This window comes from Suricata suricatta, chromosome 12 (assembly GCF_006229205.1).
Source record: "Suricata suricatta isolate VVHF042 chromosome 12, meerkat_22Aug2017_6uvM2_HiC, whole genome shotgun sequence".
In the NCBI taxonomy this organism is placed as follows: Eukaryota; Metazoa; Chordata; class Mammalia; order Carnivora; family Herpestidae; genus Suricata; species Suricata suricatta.
This window is the reverse complement of record NC_043711.1, coordinates 71474226-71499712: the sequence shown is the minus strand read 5'-3', so window position 1 is coordinate 71499712 and position 25487 is coordinate 71474226. Positions and strand designations below refer to the sequence as shown.

At 37.7% G+C, this 25487-nt stretch overlaps 2 protein-coding genes and 1 long non-coding RNA gene across 11 annotated transcripts in view; 1 reads left to right on the top strand and 2 right to left on the bottom strand.

The window, feature by feature from the left end:
• Positions 1-518: 518 nt before the first annotated feature.
• On the bottom strand, positions 519-7876 carry MKKS (McKusick-Kaufman syndrome). 2 transcript variants are annotated; one of them, XM_029918392.1, is made up of 4 exons: positions 6676-7876; positions 4435-4610; positions 3381-3491; positions 519-1272 (listed from the first exon to the last, which is right to left on the bottom strand). In XM_029918392.1, exons 1-4 carry the CDS (start codon positions 7658-7660, stop codon positions 832-834), a joined length of 1713 nt encoding a protein of 570 aa, XP_029774252.1. In that variant the 5' UTR covers positions 7661-7876; the 3' UTR covers positions 519-831. The 2 variants fall into 2 exon arrangements, with proteins under 2 accessions (XP_029774252.1, XP_029774253.1); XM_029918393.1 differs by having other exon boundaries at positions 4435-4493.
• Positions 7877-8071: 195 nt separating this feature from the next.
• LOC115274891 overlaps positions 8072-25487 on the bottom strand; it is a 63203-nt gene continuing 45787 nt past the window's right edge. For all 8 annotated transcript variants that reach the window (XR_003901304.1, XR_003901303.1, XR_003901308.1 and 5 more), the window contains 2 exons: positions 13969-14199; positions 8072-8295 (listed from right to left, as the gene is read on the bottom strand). This is a non-coding gene — a long non-coding RNA (uncharacterized LOC115274891). The remainder of the gene's footprint in view (positions 8296-13968; positions 14200-25487) is intronic.
• SLX4IP (SLX4 interacting protein) overlaps positions 19267-25487 on the top strand; it is a 183385-nt gene continuing 177164 nt past the window's right edge. Inside the window, 1 exon segment of the mRNA XM_029918398.1 lies at positions 19267-19315. The gene's annotated coding sequence lies outside the window, so the exon portion shown is untranslated.

Below are 25487 nucleotides of genomic sequence, written 5' to 3'. Positions count from 1 at the left end.
CTACGGTTTAATATAACATGTTACAGCTCCATACTTATTCCTCAATCTGCATTCTGTATTTCTTCAGTTTACCAATACATCGATTGCATTTGCATAAAATTCAAATTATATTCCTTGGTGGAACATCAGTTTTTCTACTTTGAATCTGAGAGTGGTTCTGGCATCTTCTCTGCGCTACTGACTGAACTAGAGAAATAACTTTTCCACTTATTTCTTTATGCTGCTTACTTACAAGGAATTTTTTTCCTCATCACACATTTCTTCGAAGTAACACAATGAAGAACTGTGATACAAACTAGAAATTACAGACAGGCCAGGTCCCACCTCAGTTACGTACTAAATGATACAGCTTCCGATAAAGAACACATTTTACTAGATGTGCAGTTTGAGTACTTCTTCTGATTGAGCAATATGTACTCGATGCTTTGTGATACCTTGGAATCTAATTTTATACTTAAAACATGAATGATTACTATAAACTAAAAACTATATATAATAAGCATAACCAAACTAGAGCATAGATTAGGAAGCATTTTATTTCTGTGCATTTTTAGAATGATGTCACAACAAAAATTTAGAACACATATAGTGGCATCTGTGGAACCCCTAAGATAATTATAATATCTTTAATAATCTTCATGTTTTTAATGATCTATGGTATTTCTCTTTGAGAATCATACTTTTTTCCTTATAAATCTATAGTTTTATGAATAATCTATCCAAATATGCAGAAGAGGCGTTTGGAGAGAAAAAAATATGCTCAATATTTTCCTTAACTGACTACCTGACTAGGTTTTTTGTTGGTTTTTGTAATATAAGCATGCTATTCTATCAGTTTTTATCTTCAATGATATATGAAAGATCCAAAATCAAGTTGGCTGTCTCCACAGCCACCTGCAGGCTGCTAAGCTTAGCAGTAAAGCAGTCCAAGGTCAGGTTGTTGGCTGAGCCCACAGCTTCATGTGGAAGGCAGGTTTGTGGTGCAAAGGGAGGATGAGTAGTCTTTAAGAAAGACCAGTGGAGTTCTTCCTGGCTCGTGTATAGCCCACAGCCACATCTTGAAAGCAAATCTGACCAGTTGACAACAGAGGGAGACTCTGGCTGAGCAGTCCAAAAGTGTCCATACTTCATGTCAGTAAGAATTTCACCTCCATCATGCTCGAGAGAGCCAGCAACAGATTCCAGCGCACTGCAGAATGCTTCCGTGAGGAGGTGAAGTTCTGTCTGAGTACATCTGTCATCTTTGAGAATGCTTTCAGGCTCGTCACAAATCTAGAGTAATAAAACCATTGAAAACACTTTCAGAACAATACTATAAAAATGTTTCTGGAAGATAAAATACTTGATCAAACCTTTATTATAAAGTTACTCCTTGTGTTCAATTTCCTTAGGGGTTTAGCAGGATGCTAATGGGCAACTGTGAGTCAGTTGGCCAGGCTATAATCCCTTAATCTGGTTGGTTATAGTATAAATATATGCTAGTCATGTTATCAGAAAGAACGAATCAGAATAAACCCCATCATTAGCTTACTATGAATGACTTCTTGGTGGTGTCTCCTCAGTACATGAAGGACAAGGCATAACGCATATATTAAAGGTTTTCATACAGAAGGAGGCTCCTGAAGGCTAATGCCCAAATGAAGTACTTATTTATAGTTAGAAGACTGAGATTTGTTTAAAATGAGCACAAACATAATTATTAAGACAAAAGCCATTTAGGGACATGTGCAATTTTCACATCAAGGTTTTAAAATAAATAATCTCTTTAAATTAATGAGAAGTAGATGTTTTTCGTTTGTTCCACCATTCTAAAAAAAGTTTATCCTAGAAATTTCATGATAGAAAAAGTAATATATTAGCAAACTACTAATTGAATGATAGTTAAAAACCCATATCCAACCCACTTCAAAGCAGTGACCACTTTCTCTTCCTGCCCAGGAGGTGTGAACCAGGTAAGATCACCTCTACTGCATGTTCTTTCCCCAGATTTCCAATACTGTATTGTTTCTTCAAAATTCTACTTCAAAAATCTTCCTCCTGGGGAGCCTGGGTGGCTCAGTCGGTTAAGCGGCTGACCTTGGCTCAGGTCATGATCTCACGGTTCATGGGTTCAAGCCCTGCATCAGGCTCTGTGCCCACCGCTCAGAGCCTGGAGCCTGCTTCAGATTCTGTGTCTCCCTTTCTCTCTGACCCTCCCCCACTCGTGCTCTGTTTCTCTCTGTCTCAGTAATAAATAAAAAAAAAAACCCATTAAAAAATTAAAAGAAAAAAAGAAAACCTTCCTCCTCCAAAAATCTTTTTCTAGTTTACTCAATCCCAGTTGCAGATTATATTATTGTACATTCAGCATCAATAGATGGGCACTGATTTTATTTTTCGTAATGTATATTCTGATAGCTTTTAGATTGTAAACCATTTTGGGAAGTAGGGTGGTGCATATGTGTAAAAGCCATGCACCTCTTCTCTATTCTAGTCAGCCACCGGAGTTCTCCAGTCTCTTCCTAACACACCCGGCCAACCAAAGAATCACTGCACATATGTGGGAAACAGACACCTTTTTGTATCTGTTTTCAAAAAAAGAGCCAGCATTTATGAAATAATCAGAACCATAATGGACTAAATTTATTATCAGGACATAGAGTTTACTACATGAATAAAAAATATTGTAATTGAAGGATTTATATCACAAATAGATACCAATTTAAAAATTATAATGGAATCTGGGATGCCTGGGTGGCTCGGTCAGTTAAGTGTCTGGCTTCGGCTCAGGTCATGATCTTGAGGTTCGTGGGTTTGAGCCCTGCATTGCGCTCTGTGTATGCTGGCAGCTCAGAGCCTGGATTCTGCCTTGGATTCTAAGTCTCCCTCTCTCTGCCCCTCCAGTACTTTTGCACTCCCCACCCCCCTCAGAAATAATAAATGAATAACGTTTAAAAAATTTAAAACATCATAATAGAATCAAATACTTGAAATGCTTTATTAAATGAAATTAAGTCTTTTCTTGATAGTCCAGAAGATACAAAGAATTCTGTAGAATCTTAACTTTCATTACAAATATCAATTATTATTGGATCACAGCAATTGAAATTTCTAGTACAACTCCCATGAACAGAATGCTCATTTCAACATGCAGTTTCTAGACAATACTCAAAGAATGTGATCAGTTGGTAAAGGGCTGGATTAGTAATAATCACTGTGATAAAGATATTACCTTATATTTGCAATGTTATTTTCCTCATGTGTTTTCAAATACAGTATTTGATTTAGACTACTGAGAAATTAAGCATTAAAAGCTCCAGGGTATTATGATTTGGTTTATTATCTCATAAAACAAATGTTGCTGAGAATTCAGATAACCGGAGCAGGACTACCTAACCTACCTTGTGTCTGATATATGCTGCCAAATGAGTTTCAGTACAGCCGCCTCCCAACAGAACACTCGGTTCCTTGATTGTTAACTGCAAAACATGCAGTGCTGTTTGACATGTGAGCTAAAAAGAGAGGAATCATCAGAACCAGACACTGACATGAGATACACAAAGAACTATAACCATGTTTTCAAGGGAACTTAGATAGTAGACTCAAAGAGCCAGATTTTAATTGCAAAAGAACAAAACTTGCGTTGCCAAGATTGTAATGTAATGAATGCAGTTTGGAACAACAAAGATTAGAGATTAAAGAAAAATACTTTAGCCAGATGTTTGTTTCCATGGACCAGATTAAATCATCTTTCATAGGCATTTGGCTCCTCAAACTGAGATTGACAAATGGATGTCCTTAAAATAACTAAGTCAACAACGTTTGCTAGTATTTCTACCAAAAAAATTATTTGTCTAAATAAATGAGCTGAATACATGCTATAGAATTCATTTCAAGTTGCTAGGGAAATAATACAGCTACAACCCAGTAGTAATAAAAAAAAAAAAAAAGAGCCTTTTCATATTTACCAAGGATACGTCCTTGAGTACATATGAATCATGTTTGTGACCAATACCATAGGTTATCACTTCTGTTAATATAAAAGTTGTGCGTGCTACTGCTGGCAGAAAACAAACTCTTAAGAGGTGGATGATGGCCATGGCTGGGGAACTCATTTTCTAAGTGAATTGTTCATACACATTCGCATCAAGGTGTACACAGTTCAAGTTAATTACTAAGAAAAGTTCACATGTCAAGGACCTTTAGATTGCTTGTAAATACTAGAAATAATAACTGGTAGCACTTGCTAAGTCTACTGTAATATCACAGGCAATTAAATCAGCTTACTTGTGACTTTCTCTCATTTTTGTTGTTGTTGCTTCCTAAATCACCTAGGAAAGTTATGAAGAACAAAATGCATAGCTCACCTCTGAAGATGAAGAAAAGTGTTGTCTGTCCGACTGTTTAATCCCTGCCTTAGCCCCCAGAGCAAGGAATTCAAGGTTTGTTACCTACCCTCAGCTCATCCCAGGCCGTGTCATTTCTGTTGCAGAGCAGCAAGCTGCAGATAGTTGCTTCATTAGGAAGAAGATGAAGAAAATGTTTGAAGCCAAATTTTTCAGTGCACAAATCTTTTACACTTCCATAACTACTAGGAGAGATCGCGCCTAGGGAACCAATAGGCTGTGTTCCTATTTTTTAAAGTTTAGAAAACACAGAATATATGAGTAAAGATAGAATGTACAATTATGTAAAGCGGATTCCTAGCCAATGTAAAAGCCCCTAAGCATACACTTCAAAACATGAAATGTAGACTAAATAACAAGATGCATCTTCTAAAACCTCTAAAATAAGTAGTATTCTGCTATTAAAATGATATACAAGAAAGCAGAGGTTCTTTTGGTTTACAGACTTCTTCGAATATCTGTTAGGAGCTAGTTCATACTCTTTAGAAAGAGGCACACAAAAATGTGCATAGTTTCCGGGAGCTTAAAAAATTTGCAAGAACCCAGAAAATAATCAGTGAACAATTATGCTTCTTTGAATATTCTTTTCTTCTGAAGCCTCAAAGAATAAGGAATACTTGAGTAATCTAAAATTTAAGGATTACCAAAAAATGCCTAAGAGGTATATACTTCACTTGGTGGACACAGCAGAGAATCTGTTGTGGTGAAAGGATCTGGCTCTACTGCTTATGTGCCACTGGACCTGAGCAGGTCCTCCCATGTCATTTAACCCTTCTGGGTGGACCTCTCCACATGACAGTAATGTCTACTTCACAAATCAAATCAAACCAAATCAAATCAAATGTTAAATGTTCTGTTCTCCATGACAAGCTTCAAACACACCAATGACCCATGCACAATAACCCCAGATTATCAATAAAGAGGAATTTTGTCTGAAGGGGAAGAAAGGAGGTAACAGGCAGCACTAACCTAGATACATTCAGGAAGGTGGAAAAGTTTACCTGAGCCCTGGGCTCAGTATAGTTGCTTTTCCCCCTTCCTTTTTATCTCACAAGGTCTCTGCTCCCAAGATCCAGGATGAAAGCTCTGGCTATTCATACCATGTTCTAGTTATATGTGGGATAAATAACAACTATGGGCTGGTATAGAAACCCAGTGTCCACATAAACTACTGCTTCTATAGCAAAATGTTTCGTATTTTAAAAATGGACTAAATAACCTGTAATACCCGATATTCACAACTGGAGAAGTCATGAAAAATAAGGAATAATTTAAAGCTATGGGTCTGACCCAGAACATCAGGGAGTTCTATAGAACTATCTCCATTATTTCTTAATAATGTCATTTTGTCAATCATGAAACAGCCTTATAGAGGTAGGGCAATAATCCAGATATTAGGTGTTCAATACTGGCATTCATGCTACTACATTTTGATGACTTATAATAACACTAAATATAGTGAACTTTAACAATGGCTTAAAGTCTGACTTTCAACTTTGCAGTTGTGTGGTATGTTGTTGATGCAATTAAAAGGATACTGAGAGTAGCTCAAATCACGGACTCTCTACATTGTCATGTTTCTTTGGCTGTAATAGGTGGATATCAAAATTATGTCTGAATTTAATTTGCAAGATACAGTGATTTCTTGCCTATTACAATTCTGTATCTTACCAAATATATTAGTCAATTCAACAAATGTCTTAGAACACCTACTGGGGACCAGGCCTGTTGTCAGTGCTAAAAATAAAAGACAATCCTGAATTCGTAAGCCCAGCTGGAAATATCAGGGATATTTAAAGCCAGTGCGTGCACATACCCGCCCACCCCTAATTAAGAACTACTATTTAGGCAGAAGTACAGAAGTGAACAAAAGGGGGTCTTTTAGCTGCAAAACTACCTTCTGAATATAACGTGATTTAAGAGGTTTGTAAAATTCAAGAAGACTTTTGTGTGAAGTATGAAAGACCTAATCATTATGAAGCTGTTAAACTTCTCAATACTCTAAGATACCTCAGGGCTTAATAGTTTTAGGTTGTGAAAGATTCTGTCGTCCTTTTAGGGGCTGGAAAATACACAGAAATGGCCATAATCACTCAACTTTCAGTAACCAAACGTTATAGGATATCCTTTTGAGAAACCTCTGCTGCCAGAAATGATTAACATATGCTATGAGGTTGGCAGCTTCTAAAATTTTTCAAGATGTTCACAGTGACACACACCAAGAATGTCTCTGCTCAAAAAAGGTGGGCTCTATTAACTGTAAGAGGCAAAGGCGGAAGGTGCTTTTTACCTGTCACTTTACTCAGGGCTTCCATGAGAGCCGCTCCAACTCTGTCTATAGCAATCACGTGATGTGTACTGAGAAACTGTTTCAAAGACGGGTGCATGACTTTCTGGCATAGGACTAGATCTATGTGATCACTAACTAGCTGCCTTCCTAGGCTAAGTAACTGGTCCAGGACTGCATTTTCAAGAGAAACCCCAGAACTAACCACTACAGTTCCTTCTCCAGTATCAGAGAGATCTCCAGATAAAGATGCACAGAAGAGTGCCACCTTGAAGGGGTCTGACTTTTTGATAGGTAAGATCTTCATCAGTTGAACTTCTGATATTTCAAGAAGTATTCCAGGTAATACAGTAGAATCTATAACTCTTTGTCCTTTTAAAGGCACAATTATACTCTTTCCTAAAACGAGGCGGTCTTTGGTGTTTTCTGGAATCGTCAGCAAAAAGGCTCTCAGAATCAAAGCACTGATATGGTCTATTTCCTGTCTGGTGAGCATGCAGGCAGGTTTACTTGTTACTATACTCCGCACCAGGCAAAGGAGGATCTGAGTACTACTGAAGTCGACTAGAATTCGACAACCACAGAATTCAGACTGGAGGTAGCTGGTGCAGAGGCTCAAAAGATGCTTATTTAATTTGATAACTGTGGTGGGTGTCAAGCCTATTTTCTGAACATTTTCAATCAGATTGCAGCAAAGAATGGCTGTGAATAAGCCACAGTCACTGAAGCATGACACATGATTCTGCACGGATGTGGTCAGGATCTTTAAGACGGGATGGGTGACGGAAAGGTTAGAGAGCAGGGCAGACGACTGTGAGGTTGTGCACACACAGCCCCCGAGGCCGTTGTGCAGCTGCTTCAGCCTACCTGAAGGGCCATAGCTCGATGTTAGGATGCCTTTCAAGACACAAAGTGTGGCCCTGACTCTCTCACTTGTCAGTGGTTCACTTTTACACAACGATGGCTTTTTAGCTTCTAAACGAGACATCTTACTTTAGGGGGTGATTGGTGAAGACGGTTTTTATTTTATTTTCTGTTTATTGCATTGTCATGGGTTTTAACATTAAAAAAATTATTCTTCAGGAATGGGAGTCTTGAATATGCGGCACTGTGGCTGTAAAATTATTAGCTCTAGGGGCACCTGGGTCTCTCAGTTGGTTAAGCGTCAGGCTTCGGCTCAGGTCATAATCTCACAGTTCGTGAGTTCGAGCCCCATATCAGGCTCTGTGCTGACACACAGAGAGCCTGGAGCCTGCTTCAGATTCTGTATCTCTCACTCTCTCTCTCTAATCCTTCCCTTCTCGTGCTCTCTCAAAAATAAATTTAAAAAAATTAAAATAAATTTAAAATTACTAGCTCTAGGTTTATGAAGTTCATCAGCATGAATGACTTAATGACATAGTAGTAATTCCAAATATTTATTTTACTTCATTCTTCAGTACTCATTTGTCTGCCTCTAGATTGAGATTTTACAGATTGTTTTGCGGCCCTCTGTATGAAGTATGTTCCAAGATGGACACCTATGAAAGACACCCCAGCTACAAGAAGCCAGTTCTTTCTAATCCAGCTGGTGTTTTTCATCTCTTCTTTCAATATCAAGCTCAGATTCAAAGATGCTTCTTTCTATAAGAAATAAAAGTAAAACATTTTAGAGAAGTAATTCCAAAACATTTAATAGAAAGCAGTTTACTATTTTGACACTCTGCTGCTTCTTTAGAAAAAGGAATTACCAACTGGCACAAGCCTCCAGAAAATGAAAAATGTAAATCCACTTAGACTAAGCATTCACTCCTTTGTTCCCCAATGAATCCCTCCAAGAAAAAGTACTGAGATTTGAATGATTTTTGGATGCAGAACAACACAGCTAGAAAGCTTACAGTAGTTATTTGAGTATGATATGCTTCTAGAAAAGAAAAACTACATTATGAAACTCATTATAAAACTCTGAGTCCTAAAAAAAAAGCCCCAAATGTTTTTATTCCTTTACGTCAAGATTTAATGTTATGTTTTTGCTATGACTTTGGAAACCTTAAGTCTGAAGAAAGATACACTTACATCAAATCCTGCTTATAAATAAATATAAAATACTATAACTGTTAGTCTCCCAAATGGTGGACCCACTCTCTAATGTACTGTCTAGCTCTAGCTGTATAAATCTGCACAGCACATTGTACCAAAGAATAAACCATGTTTTCAATGTTTGACTAAAGTCAGAGCTAATTTTCCACAGTTTTAGTCTATCGATCAATGATGATCAGTTTTGATGTCCTACAACTAATCTTCTACAAGACTTTGGTTAATGCAAGAAGTGCAAAAACCATGGGATATGCTATTTTAAAAAGAGAAAGGATCTGATTTGCAATTCAATCTCAAAGGGTCTGAATACATAAAATGTTATAACAAATGCACTTGCACTTGTACTAGCTTCCTTAACAAGGTTGTAAATAAATAGCATGCTTTGAGGCACAAAATCCTAACACACTTTAATAACGTGTGGAAAAAATAAAAAATCTCACGTCATGTACTTTGTCTGTTGAGGCTTGGTCCTTTCAAGGTGAAGGTTCAACTAATTATTATTTTCAGGAATATGCTAAATTATGCTAATCATTTGGAAAAGTATTTAGCATAAATAAAACTAATTGGACTACCATACTACAGTACTACCTGAAGTAGACTATGGCACAGTGTGCCACAGGCCGAAAACGTGGTGCCAAGACATGCGTAGAAGAGGTGAAGAAGAGGGGATGTTATTCAGTGTTATTTTGGTTACCACTCCTCCCCATTTAAAGGACCTGAAACCATGGCAACTGGGCCCAAATAAAGAGAAGGCAACGATGGCTAGTTTTCTCCCTGCTATAAAGCTACAGTTATCCTTTTTTAAAAGAATAGGAAAAAAATCTTTCATCTTATGCCAGGAACAGCCAAGGTACTTAAATATTATTTCAATTGTTATTTTAGATTCAGCAAAATTTGTGACATAGATTTAAACAAAATCTTAGTGAAGTGACTTACATACATTATTCCATATGTTGCAACACACACTCATACCAAAACACAAACATAATAGAACCTGTGATCAATACAATGATTTCTCCAGTTAAAAAAACATTTCAGTACTTAACAGTGACATGCAACATTTCAAAAGTAGAATGCTTCATCAGCACCTCTACGGGTCTTAGGTAGTGAGACCAGTAACCACATCTTTTGGCTAGTATCTACAAAAGTCTACAAAATCAAAGAAGTCATTGAAAGTACTGGTCACTCCCAAATCATTTTTAGGATGTCAAAACTTGCTGACTTGTGAGTCTAGATCCAGACAAAACAAAGTGCAATTGAAAGAAAAGAAATGAACAAAACACTGGGCTGGCTTAGAGAACATGTGTGGGAAGTGTCAGTTTAGATCTATTAAAACTCTTTCTCCTGACACTGTGACCCATGTTTCCAAAGACTACAATCACATGAATGGCTCTGACTTCCCGGATGCATAGGCCTGCCAGATGGGCTTTTGCAGTAACAGATAATTTAATTAAAATAATAATAAACTTACACAACTATTCTAAATTCAGACATACACCATAAATTATGATTTAAAGAGTTATTAATAGGTAAAATTTTCTCCCTTCAGGGTTCCTGGGAAAAATGGTTGATTCTAGGTCTGAGGCAAGAAATATACAAGATGAACTGAGGAGTTTTTTTTTTTCCCCCTAAGAGTAATATACTTGGGTCATATTAAAGAGCACAAGAGAAAAACAGACTTAGGAGTCAACATGGAGGACATCCAAGATGGTACAATTTGAAAATTAAAAAGAATATTGATAGTAATAGCTTGAGATAATTCAAATAATATGCAAACTCATCAATTCATATTGTCATCAAAAACGAAAACCATCATTGCTGTGAGGGGACAAATTTACTTTTATAAAAACTGATAGACAAAAATAAAGCATTTATCTTGCTTTTCCTGATAAATGCAATTTGAGGGATAACTGAATACCTGATGAGGGAAAGATGTTCCAGCTTATAAATGGAGAAGAAATGATAGAATTTGAGCAACATCATTTTGCAGCCCCTAAGGAAATCCTGAATTAGACTATCATGGTGGGTGGCAAATGACAGCCATGGGCCGCATCCAGTCCACTGCCTGTTTTTGTAAATAAAGTCTTATTGGCTCATACTCGTGTATCATGGAGGAATGATTTTGTGCTACAACAGAAAGTCGAAACAGAGACTGTACGGTCTGCAAAGCCTAAAGTATTTACTATTTGGTCATTTAGAGAAAAAAAGTTTGCCAATTCCTGGATTAGAACAATGATCATAAGTAAATTTTATAATAGACTTTATAATGGAGGGATCAGACTGATAATGCACTTTAATCTTAGCAACATTGAAAGTGGATCAGACATTAAACATGAAACAATGTGATTTACTACGATGTATACCATAGGATATCCACAAAGTATTCTTTTTCAAAGAAGAAAAAAAAAAGAATGTAAAAGCAGGCTTTCTGATCCAACTACCAGATTATATGAGATATGGGAGAGTAAGAAACATGTTAAATGACAAAACCAGGACTCAGTCAACCAAATTCAGAATTGTGGGGCATTCAAAAAGAGGCAGATTGGGAAGGGAAATGTGGTGGCTGAAAAGAGACATATCTATCAAATGCAGTGTGTGGACCTCATCTGAATTCTAATTCCAAGAAACTACCTGTAAAATGAGATTTTTTTAAAAGACAAATTTGGAAACCTGAAGGAGCCCTGGGTATCCAATGGTAGTAAGGAGTGGCCATTAATTTTTTTCAGTATAATAATGCACTTGTGGTTGTGTGTGTGTTTTTCTTTAATATTAAAGATACACACTGAAGCTTGGGATTTGCTTTAAGATATTTAAAATATCAAAAAGCGATGAGGACGGAAGGACAGATAAAAGAAGATTGGCAAAATACTGATAAGTATTAAAGCTGGGTGAAGGATACTAGAGAGCTGAATATACTATTCTCTTTTTGGGGGTATGTTTGCAATTTTCCATAATAAAAGTACAAATTAAAAAATAATATGGGACAAATAATAGCACATTCTTTTCATAGAATCAGTGTTTAATTCAATCTAAATCTTTTCTTTTTCTTTTTTATAGGTTTTAATTTTAGGTAATCTCTGTACCCAATGTGGGCCTCAAACCCACAACCCCAAGTTCAAGAGTTGCATGCTCTACCGATTAAGCCAGCCAGGTGCCCCTAAATACAGTTTTAACATTTGCTCACCCTAAACCTGTTTAGTATCTGTTTCTCCTTGCTTGACTGGTGTTGTTGGTCTCTCTGAAACTTCTAACTAACTACTGCAGCACTGACATCCAAATCTCTTACTAAATTTACCTTAACGTTTTAGAGGAAATGTTTTCTTTACTTTCCCTCTAAGAATGCCTCAATTAATAACATTACTCGTAGTTCTTTTCAAAGGAGAAACTACTTTCTTTTTTTTCAAAGTTGGGCTACTGCAGACCCCCCAAACTCTATGACAAGAATTAAAGGGAAAAAATGATGTCATAAGTAAGACACACACACTATATTCTCTCTACTTCTCTCCACGTACACACTCACATTCTGTCTCTCTTTCTAATCTCATTATAGTCTAGAAGAGTTTACAGATAAAAATCAAGCATCTAATAAATTCTCTAACTCCCTGCTCATGTCCGCTAACTCCCTTTATAAAAACAAATCTTACATCCATTTATAAATACATATCTTACACAGACTGTCTTGAGGTAACTCTTTTAAGTCATTAAGCTTCTGATATTTTATTACCTGTTTTTTTGTATTAAATAATTGTCTATTACTTTAAACTACTCCCTTACCTTTCTCTTTATGAGCATTTAAAAATAAAATCTTGATTTAAAATAATGTAATTTTTGGTGGCACCTGGGTAGCTCAGTCAGTTGAGAGTCTGATTCTTGATCTCAGCTCAGGGTCATGAGTTCAAGCCCTGCATTGAGTTCCTCACTGGGAATGAAGCCTACTTAACAACAACAACAACAAAAATAAAATGATGTAATCAGGAATTATATTACAGTTTTATCAAAAGTCAAAATTACAGGCCTCTTAAGAAAGTGGAATATTGTATTAAGGTTTTCCTTCTATAAGGAGCAGACCTTAAATTGACCTATCTTATGCCAAAATTTAAAACACAATATTACTCATCTGATGATCAAAAAGATATATTAAGATAGAAAATGGTCCACAATTATAGCGCCACAGTTCTCTATCTGGGGCCAGATCATAATTCAGAGTTTTGTGAATTTTAGAAAAGTAATATAGTGTCTAGCACCCATAATCAAAATAATATAGTATTTTAGACCTATAAGCAATATAATCATATAATGATCATAATCAAAGACAGCAATATTTCTGAAGTGAAACTAAATAAACATATTGAGTGGACTAAAGACTATAAATTGCCTCATGTCAGTTAAGATCAAGTTTTGCTACCAAAGGAATTATAAAAAAACCTTTTGGATGTTAGAACTTTTTTGGATTTTGAATTATAGTTAAGAGATTATAATCCTGAATTATATAACTATATCCTCTTTTTTCAGTGACTCTCAAAAGTAACAAATTATTTTGAAGCTAAAATATTACAGTAAAAATATTAAATACTAAAGAAGGAATATCGAGCTCAGCTACTCGATTTAGGCTCAGGTCATGATCTCAAGTTTGTGGGCTTGAGCTTCCTATGCTGGGCTCATGCTGTCAGTGCGGAACCTGCTTGGGATTCTCTCCCCGCCCCACAGCACCCTGCCATTCCCTAGCTTGCTGTCTAAATAAATTCATAAAATAAAAAACTTTATTAAAAAATAATATGCATAAGGAAGGAATACAATTAGTTTTATTTGCCTTGGAAAGAAACAGAACAATAATAAAGGAGAGACCTTTTGTAAGTTACAGATTTGTATGCTCTGGGATGGATTTATGGCAAGTAGACAACTGCTCTTTTGGATACATTCATGATGCTGGTGACGTTGTTAGTGAAAAGGAAAGGATAAGTAATGACTGCCTGTCCTTTCTCCTTTCATCCAAATGACTCTGCCAGGCAAGTGTCAAAGGTCTCTGTGGAACAAACTTTCCTAGAAGCAACTACAGAATTAATATTTTGGCAGTGGGTCATAATAAAAAACAACTGGTATGTAACTTACTAAAGCTTTTTTTTTTTTTTTTTTTTTTGCCAGAGCTCTGTACTTTCCTAAAGATTATGTTTCCCATTGTTGGAACATACCATTTGGTTGACTAGATGAAATCAAACTTACCTGAAGATTCTAAGCCTGCTATTTCCCGTGGATGTGGCTCCTCTGAGGACTTACAAGCGCGGGACTATCTGGCTCAGAAACGTTGTCCTTATCAGGCATTTGGAAAACAGGGCTGCTTTTGATTCTGTGCCATCCCAAATGTATGAGCCCGATTAAAGGTACCATAACAACCAGAACTTTGTAGTCTCTCCAGAAGTTCTGAAAGCTCATAGTACTCCAGCATTAGGGCACCTAAGAAAGGCCAACAAAACAATTCCCTCAAGTTATATCTACGATCCACCACAAGTAGACTATTGCACTCTAAAAATAGTAGACTGTTAAACATTTTTAGGTGTATTAAAGTGTCCTGTTAATTAACTAAAAAGCACATGTTGTAGGCTCAAAGGAATAGCAGGAAGTCAGGCTTGAGAAACTTAAAAAGCAATACAAACCTTTAGTCAAAGATTGTAAAGGAGCCACATTACCTGCTAGAAAAGCTCTACAAATCTTTGGAAATGCTCATGCATAGATATCGTTTTCCTTATATAATTAATTATACTTTCTCAAAGCCACAGTAAAGTTAAATTTAAAAATAATTACATTTAGCCAGAATTAAATAGTAATACTTAAATATGCAGTAAGAACTTAGATTCGACATTCCGACTCATGTAAGTGATGGTATTTCAACGGAGATTGGGACAGTCATGCATAGACTCTAATCGCAGCAAATGAATTTTGGCATGGACTCTGAGTTATGATGAATTACTGTCATTTCCATTTATGTCCTGAAGCACAGGATTTTAGTGGTTACCCTTATCACTAATAACTACCACACAGGGATCTACCCAGTTTACATGGAGAAATTGGAGCTAGTAACTTGTGTGTAGTTACAAAGCTAGTTTGTATTAAATCAGATTTCTTTCCTCTGTCTTTGGTTTGTAAAGCCCAGAGCATGGCCCAGGAAATCTGTTTCTGATGATCTGTTGGCTTTGGGAACTCGAGTCTGGATAACCTCTGAAGACTTCTTATACTTATTTAAGGATCACTCATTAGGCTTTAGTGATTAGCTTATAGACTTGCAATGGTATGAATGGACCCACTTTCCAAGTTGCTTTCTGACCATAGACAGAAAATAAGGACTGCTCCATCATTTGCAGGATATATTAAGAATTACAGGGGCGCCTGGGTGGCTTACTTGGTTAAGTGGACCACTTCAGCTCATGATCTCACAGTTTGTGGGTTCGAGCCCTGCATCGGGCTCTGTGCTGACAACTTAGAGCCTGGAGCCTGCTTCAGATTCTGTGTCTCCCTCTCTCTGCCCCTCCCCCACTCATGCTCTGTTTCTATCTCAATAAAAAAAACAAAATACGTCTAGTTGCATGTAGATGAGATTTGGTACATGCAATCTGTTATAATAATTTTGTATGAATGCCATTAGAAAAGTGTCTAAACAAAAGTTTTACTTCTTTCAAGTCCAGATTAAAATTTGCTGCTGGGGTGCCTGGGTGGCTCAGGAGGTTAAGAGTCTGACTCTTGATTTTGGCTCAGGTCATGATCTTGTGGTTTGTGGGATTAAGCCCTGTATCAAGTTCTGTGTTCACATTGCAAAGCCTGTTTGGGATTCTCTCTCTCTCTGCCCCTCTCCCACTCGCATGTGCTTGCTCATTTTTGCTCTCAAAAATAAATGAATAAACATTAAAAAAATACTGCTAATCAGATATATAGCTGTCTCTGTGTTCTGGGCATATTAAAAATAAACAGAAAGCTCAGACTTATGCCTATGTACATATATCATTTCCAACATTAGAAACCCTTTCTCTCAGTGTGCAAAGTCACATTATACAAGGACTTTAATGTAAAACTTAAACTACTAGATGGAAAAAAAAACCCAATGGCCTACTTTGTAAAGATTTCATGGTCTTTTCCTGTTCTAAAGTGCTCCTGTATTCTTTACAGTTTCTGCAACCTTTAGGGAGCACACCTTTTATTGATAGATTTATGTTCTATCTTTGGAGAAAGTCAATCAAAATCAACTGTATCACTAAATCTCATGGTGAATCCCACTATACAAAATGCCTTTGCGATCTGAGGCTACAATGACACACAGTGACCTGGAGTAGTGAGGGAAAACTATAGTGAGCATTACTTCGTTGAGGGACAGAGGCTACACCAAGGTTACCTGGCTTATGTTGACTGATGTGATATTTTTGTCCACAAAATACCTTCAATTAAAAGTTTAGAAGATAATGTCATTCATATCTAGTCTCATCAGTACTTAGGGTGATACTTAGGGTGATTCTAACATCTCTGGACTCTCGACATGAGGTTATCAAGTCACATTACTTTTAATGGACGGCATTTCTTCTATGCAGTTTTACTTCTCCATGACCACTAATATAATTCAATATATGTCAGCTTTTTCCTGAATTGCAAACTTTTAAGGAAACAGCTTATAGAAAATAGAGTTTCTTATAAAAGAATATAATAATAAAGTTGGGATGAAGAACTCAATAACTAAAATTCAGAATAAATTAAACTACGATCCGTAACAGCAATGTTTGGGCAAGTTTGTACAAAAAGCCTCTCCATGGACAACACAGTATGTGATGTGATACACTGTGAACCTTTCTTTGAGAAGAGTCTTAGATTAAGGTCAAGTTAGCTTACACTTAATGAATCTTTGGTCATCCATGGGCTAAGGACAAAGCAGGAACTGACACTCCATTTTATTTACATTGTATTTAACAGTTTATTATTTGTTTCCATTAGGATAATTTAAGGATCTATGCATCTTTTTGTACATTTAGGTTTAGTTAAGTCTGGGAATTAAATTATTATTTTTTCGGTTGAAAACCCATTATCACTGTCAATATCACTGAGGCCCAGTACAGACTTCCTAGTCAGTAAATGGTATAGACTGATCTAATGATCAATTGCTTCTGTACATGCCCCCATTTCCTCAGATTCTCCATATGTCATATATTAATCTGGATAATGGGAGTGAGAATGGGTATCTATTTTCCAATGATTATTCTGTTGTACTCTGAGAGGTCTGCAAAATGGTCAGGATCAGAAAGGGCTTTTTACTTTACAAAATGCTTTTATTAGAGCTTTCACATTTATTTATTATAACTTTTTTAAATCTTTCCTTTTTTAAATGTTTTATTTATTTTTGAGAGAGAGAGAGAGAGACAGCGTGAGCAGGGGAGGGTCAGAGAGAGAAGGAGACATAGAATCCAAAGACAGGCTCCAGGCTCTGAGCTAGCTGTCGAGCCTGACGCAGGGCTCGAACCCACAAACTGTGAGATCATGACCTGAGCCAAAGCCAGATGCTCAACTGACTGAGCCACCCAGGCGCCCCCAGAGTTTTCACATTTAATCCATCTAAAAATATGACCACACTATATATATAACAGTCCATCTCCACCAAGCCTGATGGAACTGGCACTCTTTTAAAATGGTACAGTAACTTTAACCTCCATTTTTTTTTTTTTTTAAATTGAATAGCTTTTCACCACACTGCATGTATCTAATGGCCTGACAACCAACTTCCCAGGACAAGACACATTAAACTTTACTAAAGAAGTTTCATTGTTAGTTTTAAGAAAAAGACAACACAGTCTTGAAATTTGAGGTTGGATGTAGTAGTGAGGTAATGCATTCCCTTATTTTGTTCTTATCTTCTTGTGGAACTTTAGAATACAATCAAGCATATTTTGGGGGTATAGTTTTGACACTTTTTTTTCTCCTCAATTCTTCAGTGGGATTTTTTTTCAAAATGAAAATTAGCATCACTGCTAATTTCTAATAAATATAATATAGACTAGCTTTTTAAAGTTAGAAAATATAGAAATGAGGAAAAGAAAGCTAAAAATGTCTGTTGTCTTTTCGGTTTTAACAAAAATGCGATGACAATTTACATGCACTTTTATAATCTTTTCTTCCCCAAGAATAAAATATTATCATTTTTGATAGCTGTATCATTTTCAGTTTTATGGAAGCATGCTAATTTGATAGACCTGATTGACAGAAATTTGAAATTTGTTTCAATGTTAAATTTATCCTAATTATGCTATCGCACACAAATATTCTATTTTTCTGTTTTACAGAGGGAGAGAGTGTGAGCTAGGGAGAGGAGCACAGGGAGGGAGAATCTTAAGCAAGCTCCATGCACAGCACTGAGCTAGACGCAGGACTCAGTCCCACGACCCTGGGATCATGACCGAAGCCGAAATCAGAAGTCAGATGCTCCACCAACTGAGCCACTCAGGTACCTCTGGCAACAGATACTCTTGTAAATATTCCAGAGTCCTTGCTTACAGTGTCTATGATATGCTGTTTTTCAGAATAGTATGAAGAATTACCAGATGTCTCATTAATTCATTTTTCAAATGAATTTACGAGGTTTTCTGACACCCTGACTTTCACAAAGGTTCATGATGTTGAACATCAGGGATATTGAAATTTAATTTGGGAAATGGGAAATTAAGCTAAATATCTTGTGATGGTCCTTCCCTCAAAACACTTGGTAAGTCATTCCACGTGAGATGGAGCTTTTTACTGACACCAGAGATGCCTGCGTCTGAAACAAAACAAGAATGTGCTCAAAATGAACAGGTTTGATGATCAGTAACAGGCTGGTTCCTAAAAATAACTTAGTCCTTGCTGTTTATTCATTGAGCTCTTCAAGTTTGCTTGGAGGAAAGCAGCAACAGAAATGAGAGCAGAATGATTTTTCCTCCTGGTTACCCCTCTTTGGTGTACCTGCGACTGCCTTTTTCTTATCTTTTCTGAAGTTTTTAAAAAATGCACTCCTAAACAAAGAAGGTATAGGGGCTCTTGGAAATGTGAAAGTAAGAGAAATAAAATTACTAAGTTTTAGCTTGAGTAAAATAGCATTTATAGTTTTACTCACTGAAATGCTTTGTGTTAGGTTTAAAATACGTTTAGAGGCAATCTTAAAACAGATTATGCTTTCATATAGTCTTCTTTCAAAGATATATACTTTACATTATTGCAAAGGTTTCATATATATTTTTTTTAGCTCATTTTGTTTTCATAGCAGTTTTATGCAGCCATTTTATAAATGAGGAAGCACTAAATGATTGACTGCAAGATTACTGTCAGTAAATTGTGGCACTCAGCGTGGATTCTGGAGTCCTAAATGTCTTGGCTGGTTTTCTATTAAGCTATTTTCAAAGGTCAAGAATTAGTGACCCAGCTCTGGCAGTAAAGTTAATCAGAATTTCCAGTGCATGATGCTGGATGAGAAGAACATTCTGAGCAAATCGTGCATACCTGTAAGAGTCATCAAGGTCAAGTATCCCAATGCATTAAACCTGGAATGTTCTTCTGATTCTCCTGTCAGGTATGTAAAAGGTTAACAGTGGTCTTTTGCCAGCTTGTCCAAAATTAGAGTCTATATCCTCCAAACACACATCTGTGACCTACTAATAGTTGGGATTAGCTGGGCTAATTTTAGTTCAGTTTTCTTTCTTTAGCTTAGTTTTTAGTACAGAATGAATAGCAAGAATTAATGAACCATAGAATGGGGAGAAGCTTGCTATATCGCTACCTTAAGAAAATACTGTAATCTTCTGAGTACATAGAAATATAAAGACCAACAAGGGCACCTGGGTGGCTCAGTCGGTTGAGGGTCTGACTTCGGCTCAGGACATGATCTCATGGTTCGTGGGTTTGAGCCCTGCATCAGGCTCGGTGCTTATAGCTAGCTCAGAGCCTGGAGCCTGTCTTTGGATTCTGTCTCTCCCTCTCTCTCTGTCCCTGCCCTGCTTGCATTGTCTCTCTTTTTCTCTCTCAAAATAAGTAAAACATAAAAAAAAAAAAAGACCAAGAAAGGAAAACACTGAGATATATTACTGAAGACTACAAATATTTTTAAAGTTAAGGCATTACTGTGTCTAAAGCAGCAACTTTCCCTCCCCCTACTTTGTATTACAGAGATTATTATCTTTTCAATTTCTACCACTGAGGCCTCTGATAGGCTTGCTGAAGCTTACAAGCTAAATGAAGGTTTCTTGGTGATCAAACTGGACAGTAAGGCAAAGGACAAAAAGGCAATTAAGCTTCTTACAAAATCCTAAACAGCCTGCTCTAGCTATCAGTTTACTCTTTCTATGTGGCACTATGTTCACTAAAACCATCAAGTTTTGTTACTAAATTAGGCCTACAACAACCTGGATGCAGGAATAGTCTGAAAAAGGTTAGCATTTTGCCTACTGGACTTGCTGGGCGCCATCTGCTGGTCTTTTGGCTACAGTGTAAAGGTAGATTATTTTCAGGTTTTCATTGCTGCCCTGTGTAAAGTATTTGAAAAATAGTAATTTTAAAAAACTTCCACCAAATGTAATTTAAAAATGAAGAGGGCATTAGACAGAATGTTAATTAATTAGCCCAGATCTTGTGACCATGACAAATGATGAAGTTTACTGGAACTGTATTTCTTTTACAATGTTGGCTATAGTTATTGGGAACTCTTCACTTCCTTCTTTCTTTGAAGGGCAGAGAGAGGAGAGAGAATCTTAAGCAGGCCCCATGCTTGGCATGGAGCACGATGTGGGGCTCTATCCCACGACCAAGGTATCATGACCTGAGCCAAAATCAGGAGTCGTATGCTTAACCAACTAAGCCACCCAGGCGCCCTGGGAATTCTTCCATTTCTGAGCTCCCAATCACAGATGCTAACAATATCCCATTTTTAATAGAGCAGTTCAAATGTTGGCACTTTTTGGGTACACATTAGAAAAGACTGTGTACTGTCTTCATGCTTACTCAACTGGCACACGAGAAACCAGAAGTTTCTTTCTTCCCTCCCTTTATCAACTAAGGTAACAGTTCTGCTGAATATTCATCTGGCGATTACTGTCAGCTCTTTATGAATTGAATGGATCATATCTGAGTTCTAAAGTTTTCATTTGGCAAAATCCTATCATGGCTTTCCCTCCTCCATTCAAGGTTGGCTTGACCTACACCCAGTAGCTATAGTGCTGACAGCATAGCTGGTCAGTAGTCAAGAACATGGTGAAGGTCAGGGTGCCTGGGTGGCTCAGTTGATTAAGCATCGGACTCTTGGTTTTGGCTCAGGTCATGATCCCACAGTTACCTGGGTTCGAGCCCCACATCGGGCTCTGTGCTGACAGTGTGGAGCCTGCTTGGGATTCTCCCTCTCCCTCCCTCTCTGTCCCTCCCCTGCTCCGGCATGCATATGCTCGCTCTCCCAAAAATAAAAAAATTAAATAGACAAACCACAGGGAAGGTCAATGTATTTATGTATGAGTATTTTATCGTCTCTGTTACGCTTCCCCCTTACTGAGTTCAGTGTCTCTATACATAAATAATATAGTGAAAGCATCACACATTTTGTATGGGAGCTTTACTAACAGTCCAAAATGTGAACAGTGAGGGAATGATTAGGGACTAATAAGGAAGAGAAAATCAGTTTATTGCAGGCTGTAGATTATCAGAAAGATTATAGTGTTGTTCATAGGCTTTATAAAGTTTACTCTGTAAACAACACTACAGCCTTTCCATCTCCTTTCTGGTTTTAAACCTAGCTGCCACTTGATGCTGAGGTTGTTGGGTGAAGAGGAGTGGACATCATGCTGAAAGCCTGACTGTTCCAGATTAAACTGGCAGTTAATTGGCCCCTTACGGGTACCCCTGGTTAGCTCTAAATCCTAAAAACAACAATTTCTATCATCATCATTTTGTTTTTAATTAAAAAATTGTTTTTGCAAGTGTATTTATTTTGAGAGAGACACACACACACACACACACACACACACACACACACACACACACACACACACACACACACACACACACAGAATCCCAAGCAGGTTCCGCTGCCAGCACAGAGCCCAGTGAGTGGCTCCAACCCACAAACCATGAGATCATGACCTGAGCTGAAGTTGGACGCTTAAGTAACTGAGTCATCCAGGTGCTCCTACCTTCATCATTTTCAAGAATTCTATTTTATTCTTCACCTTTCTTCTGCGGCTAACTTACCGGCCAGAAGAAGTTGTGGCTGTTATGTACTAGTACCTTCAGTTTCCTGTCCCACATGTAAAACCCAACCCACCCATCTTAGCTCTCATGTTACCCTCTTTCCCTGTGTCTCTTCAGGGTTCTAACTCCACTACCCCTCTCCATCTCCCACCTTCCACTTATAATATAAGGGGTCTTCCTCCTCCGCAAAACCTATTCTTCCCCACGGAAAAGAACAAAAACAAATTCCTAAAGCAACTGCCCTTTACCATTCTCCCTTCCAGCTACTACACAGTCTGATTCATTTCAAATAACGAGTCTTTTCCTAGAGTCACTTCCCACTTACATTTTCAAACTCAAGTAATCTGCTTTTGTTCCACTCTCCATGGGAACTGCTCTGAAGGTAAAGATCACCAATCTTTCCCCTTACTTGATCTCTGAAGCATTTTGATGTGTTCTGGAAACTCCCTTAAGTACTTGGGACTCCAGTCTGTCCCTTCTCAGTCTCCTTTAATGGCTCCATCTACCTATTCACCCTTATCAAAAATTTGTCCTTGGTTGTCTTCCCCCCCTGTTCATTTTCATTTCGTTTCATTCACATCCAAAGCTTCTATTATAACGCATCCATTACTCCTGCTTACAACCACATAGCCAACAGTGCTCTTCACCTTTACCTGTACCCACAGTCTCAACTCATCTCATATAAATATGAATCCTCTTTCATTTCCAAATTGCTGTTCTACCTCTATTTCCTGTTTTGGCAAAAAAAACCCCAAAACAAAAAAACATTATCTGCTAAGCCATTCAATTCTGGATACAGTGGTCTCTATACTTTTCCTTATATTCCTCATCCTATCAGTCACCCAACCCTGACATCTGACATGACAATTCTTACATATAACCTCTCCCCACAGTCAACAGTCCTGACCTTCATTACTTCACATGACATCCTTGCTTAAATCCAGTGGCTCTCAAAATGTGGACCCTCACCAGAAGCGTTAACATCACCTGGGAATTTATGAGAAGTGCATATTCTGTGAGCCTCCTCTGACTTATCAAATCAGGAACTCTGGGGGGGGGGGGGTCCAGTGATGTGGTTTAACATATTCTCTAGGTAATTTTGAAGTTCAAGTCTGAGAATCACTGTTCTACTTTTCTCTTCACTAAATATACTCCACACACTTAACAGCCATCTTGCAGAAAAACCACATCTGGTTGTTATGCTTGGCCTAGAAGGATTTAGTGACATTTTTGATTAGAAGGTGAAATCTAAATTTCTTAGTACAGCATAAGACACTCACCAGGATCTAGTTCCTGTCTACCAGTTTTCAGAAAGTAAAGCACAATAAATCATTTTAGTAAGAATGCACTGTTTATAGTGTGATTAAGGGATGAACTGTGGAATCCTACTGCCTGAGTTTTCCATCTGCACCCCCACACTTTATTACTAGTTGTGACCTTGGATAAGCCACTAACCTCACTATGCCTCAGTTCCATCATCTGTAAAATGAGTGTAATGACTTCCGCATCACAAGGTTCTTGTGAAGTTAGCACAATACCTGGCACTTAGTCTGGCCTCAGTGATTACTGGCTATTCCTTTTATTTTGATTATTTCAAAAGGAATAGAGCTAACTTAAGAGTGTAGGAAGAACCGGAGGGGACTGGAATGACTGCCCAAATTAAGGGACATGGTCCCCGTAAAGGAGGCCCACTGCTCTGGGCAGTTTCAGTTAGTCTAGAGGTGAATAAAAATACTCTGATTCTCATGAAAGAGGTTCTGAGATCTTTGGGGCTATTTTGATTAGACCAGGGTGGTTCTAAAATCAGATTCCAGGAGGTTATAGGAAAGGTAGCAAACTCCTACAGTGAGAGCCAGGGACACAAATTTGGAAGGAAACAGGAAAATTCTAATACAGAGTAAAGCAGCAAATTCAGGGGGAATAATTTATTTGTTTCTCTGATAATAGCTAATAGAGTTGCCAAGGGATTAAATATAAGTCCTGGTGGACATTTTCAGAAATGTTGGTTACTTAAGAGCAAAGGTATTAAGTAATGATGGGAATCCAGTTTTAATCACTGCCTTATAATCTTGGGCAAATCACTTCTCTCCTGCCTCAATTTAATAATCTGTAATATCAGCTATATTATGAAAATCACAACATTTATATTTATGTATTTATTGCTTAGTATAGGGTCTAGTATGTGGGGAGCGTTATTGGAAGTATATTATCTTTAATACAAATGAACAGAAATAGGCACCTCTGGAGATCCTGTTTGACCAAAGCAATTGTATATTATTATCTAGTATTTCAATTAACACTTGGTTACAATTTATAAAACTGAGGAATATTGTAAAGACAGATCCCCAAACAATGTTTATATCATGTAGGGCCTATGAACCTTCACTTCAAATATGTGTGAGATTGATTCTGTTCGAATGTTTTCTTAGTGTCCATTAGGTGCTAGCAGGGCCTAAGGCTGGGTGGGTGGGGGGTGGTGTGAGTATGGCGGGTACCAAACTGAATAAGACATGGTTCCTGTCCTCAAAAGAGAATACAAGCCTGAAGGCACAATCTATAAATAAAACATGATTAAATGCTGTATACGAGCAAAAACAAACAACAAAAACAAGAAGAAAAAAACCAACCCAAACTATAGAGATTAAAAGTCTTTACCAAGTTGACTAACTTCTCAAAACTTCTGCCTTCTAAGTTTCTCCTTTATCTTCCGTGTTTTTGTATACACCATCTTTAGTAGGAGCTGGGAGTCAGTATCTATAAAAACCAGGTACAGCCACCCCCTGCAGCAGGAGGCAGCAGCCATTGTTTTGTTCTCCGTTACATTCTCAGTGTGTAATAGAAAGTGGAGCGTCTTCCTACTTTTGTCCTACACAGGGTGGCTCATTTTTGTGCTTAGTTCAGATGTCACCTACTCAGAGAATCTTTCTCTGAGCACTGGGTCTAAAGTTCCCTCCCTCTCCCACCCCCATTATTCTCTAGCACATCCTACCATTACCTTCAAAGCCCTACCATTATGGTGAATGCTGTGATGCGCCATCTTGATCCCCTTTAAGAATGAAAGACTTATTTCCCCAGCTCTTGGGACTGCTGAGCCAGCTCTCATTTGTCAGTCCCCTTCCAGGACAGACTTGGCTGAAGTCTTTTCCATAGGCATCCAATGACTGCCCGGGTTTAAAGACCTGGCCCTTCCCTCCAACTTGGGACATCTCTGAAGGGCCAAACTAGCACCTAGAGTTCCCCTGGGACTGCACTGCAGCTTAACCTTTTCTATCCACCCATTCCTGTTTCCTTTCTTCCTTGGTAAGACCCGGAAAAACGCTTCCTAATAAATGTCCTGCCCACAAATCTCTTTCCCTGGGAACCCAACCTAGGATAATCTGGAAACACTTTGTCCATTGTTAGTGTCCCTGTTTATTGTTCACTCTCCCAACACTAGAATATAAGCTCTAGGTGGTCAGGGACTATGTCTGTCTCGGTCACTGTTGTATCTACTAACTCTGTGTCTGTGTGTA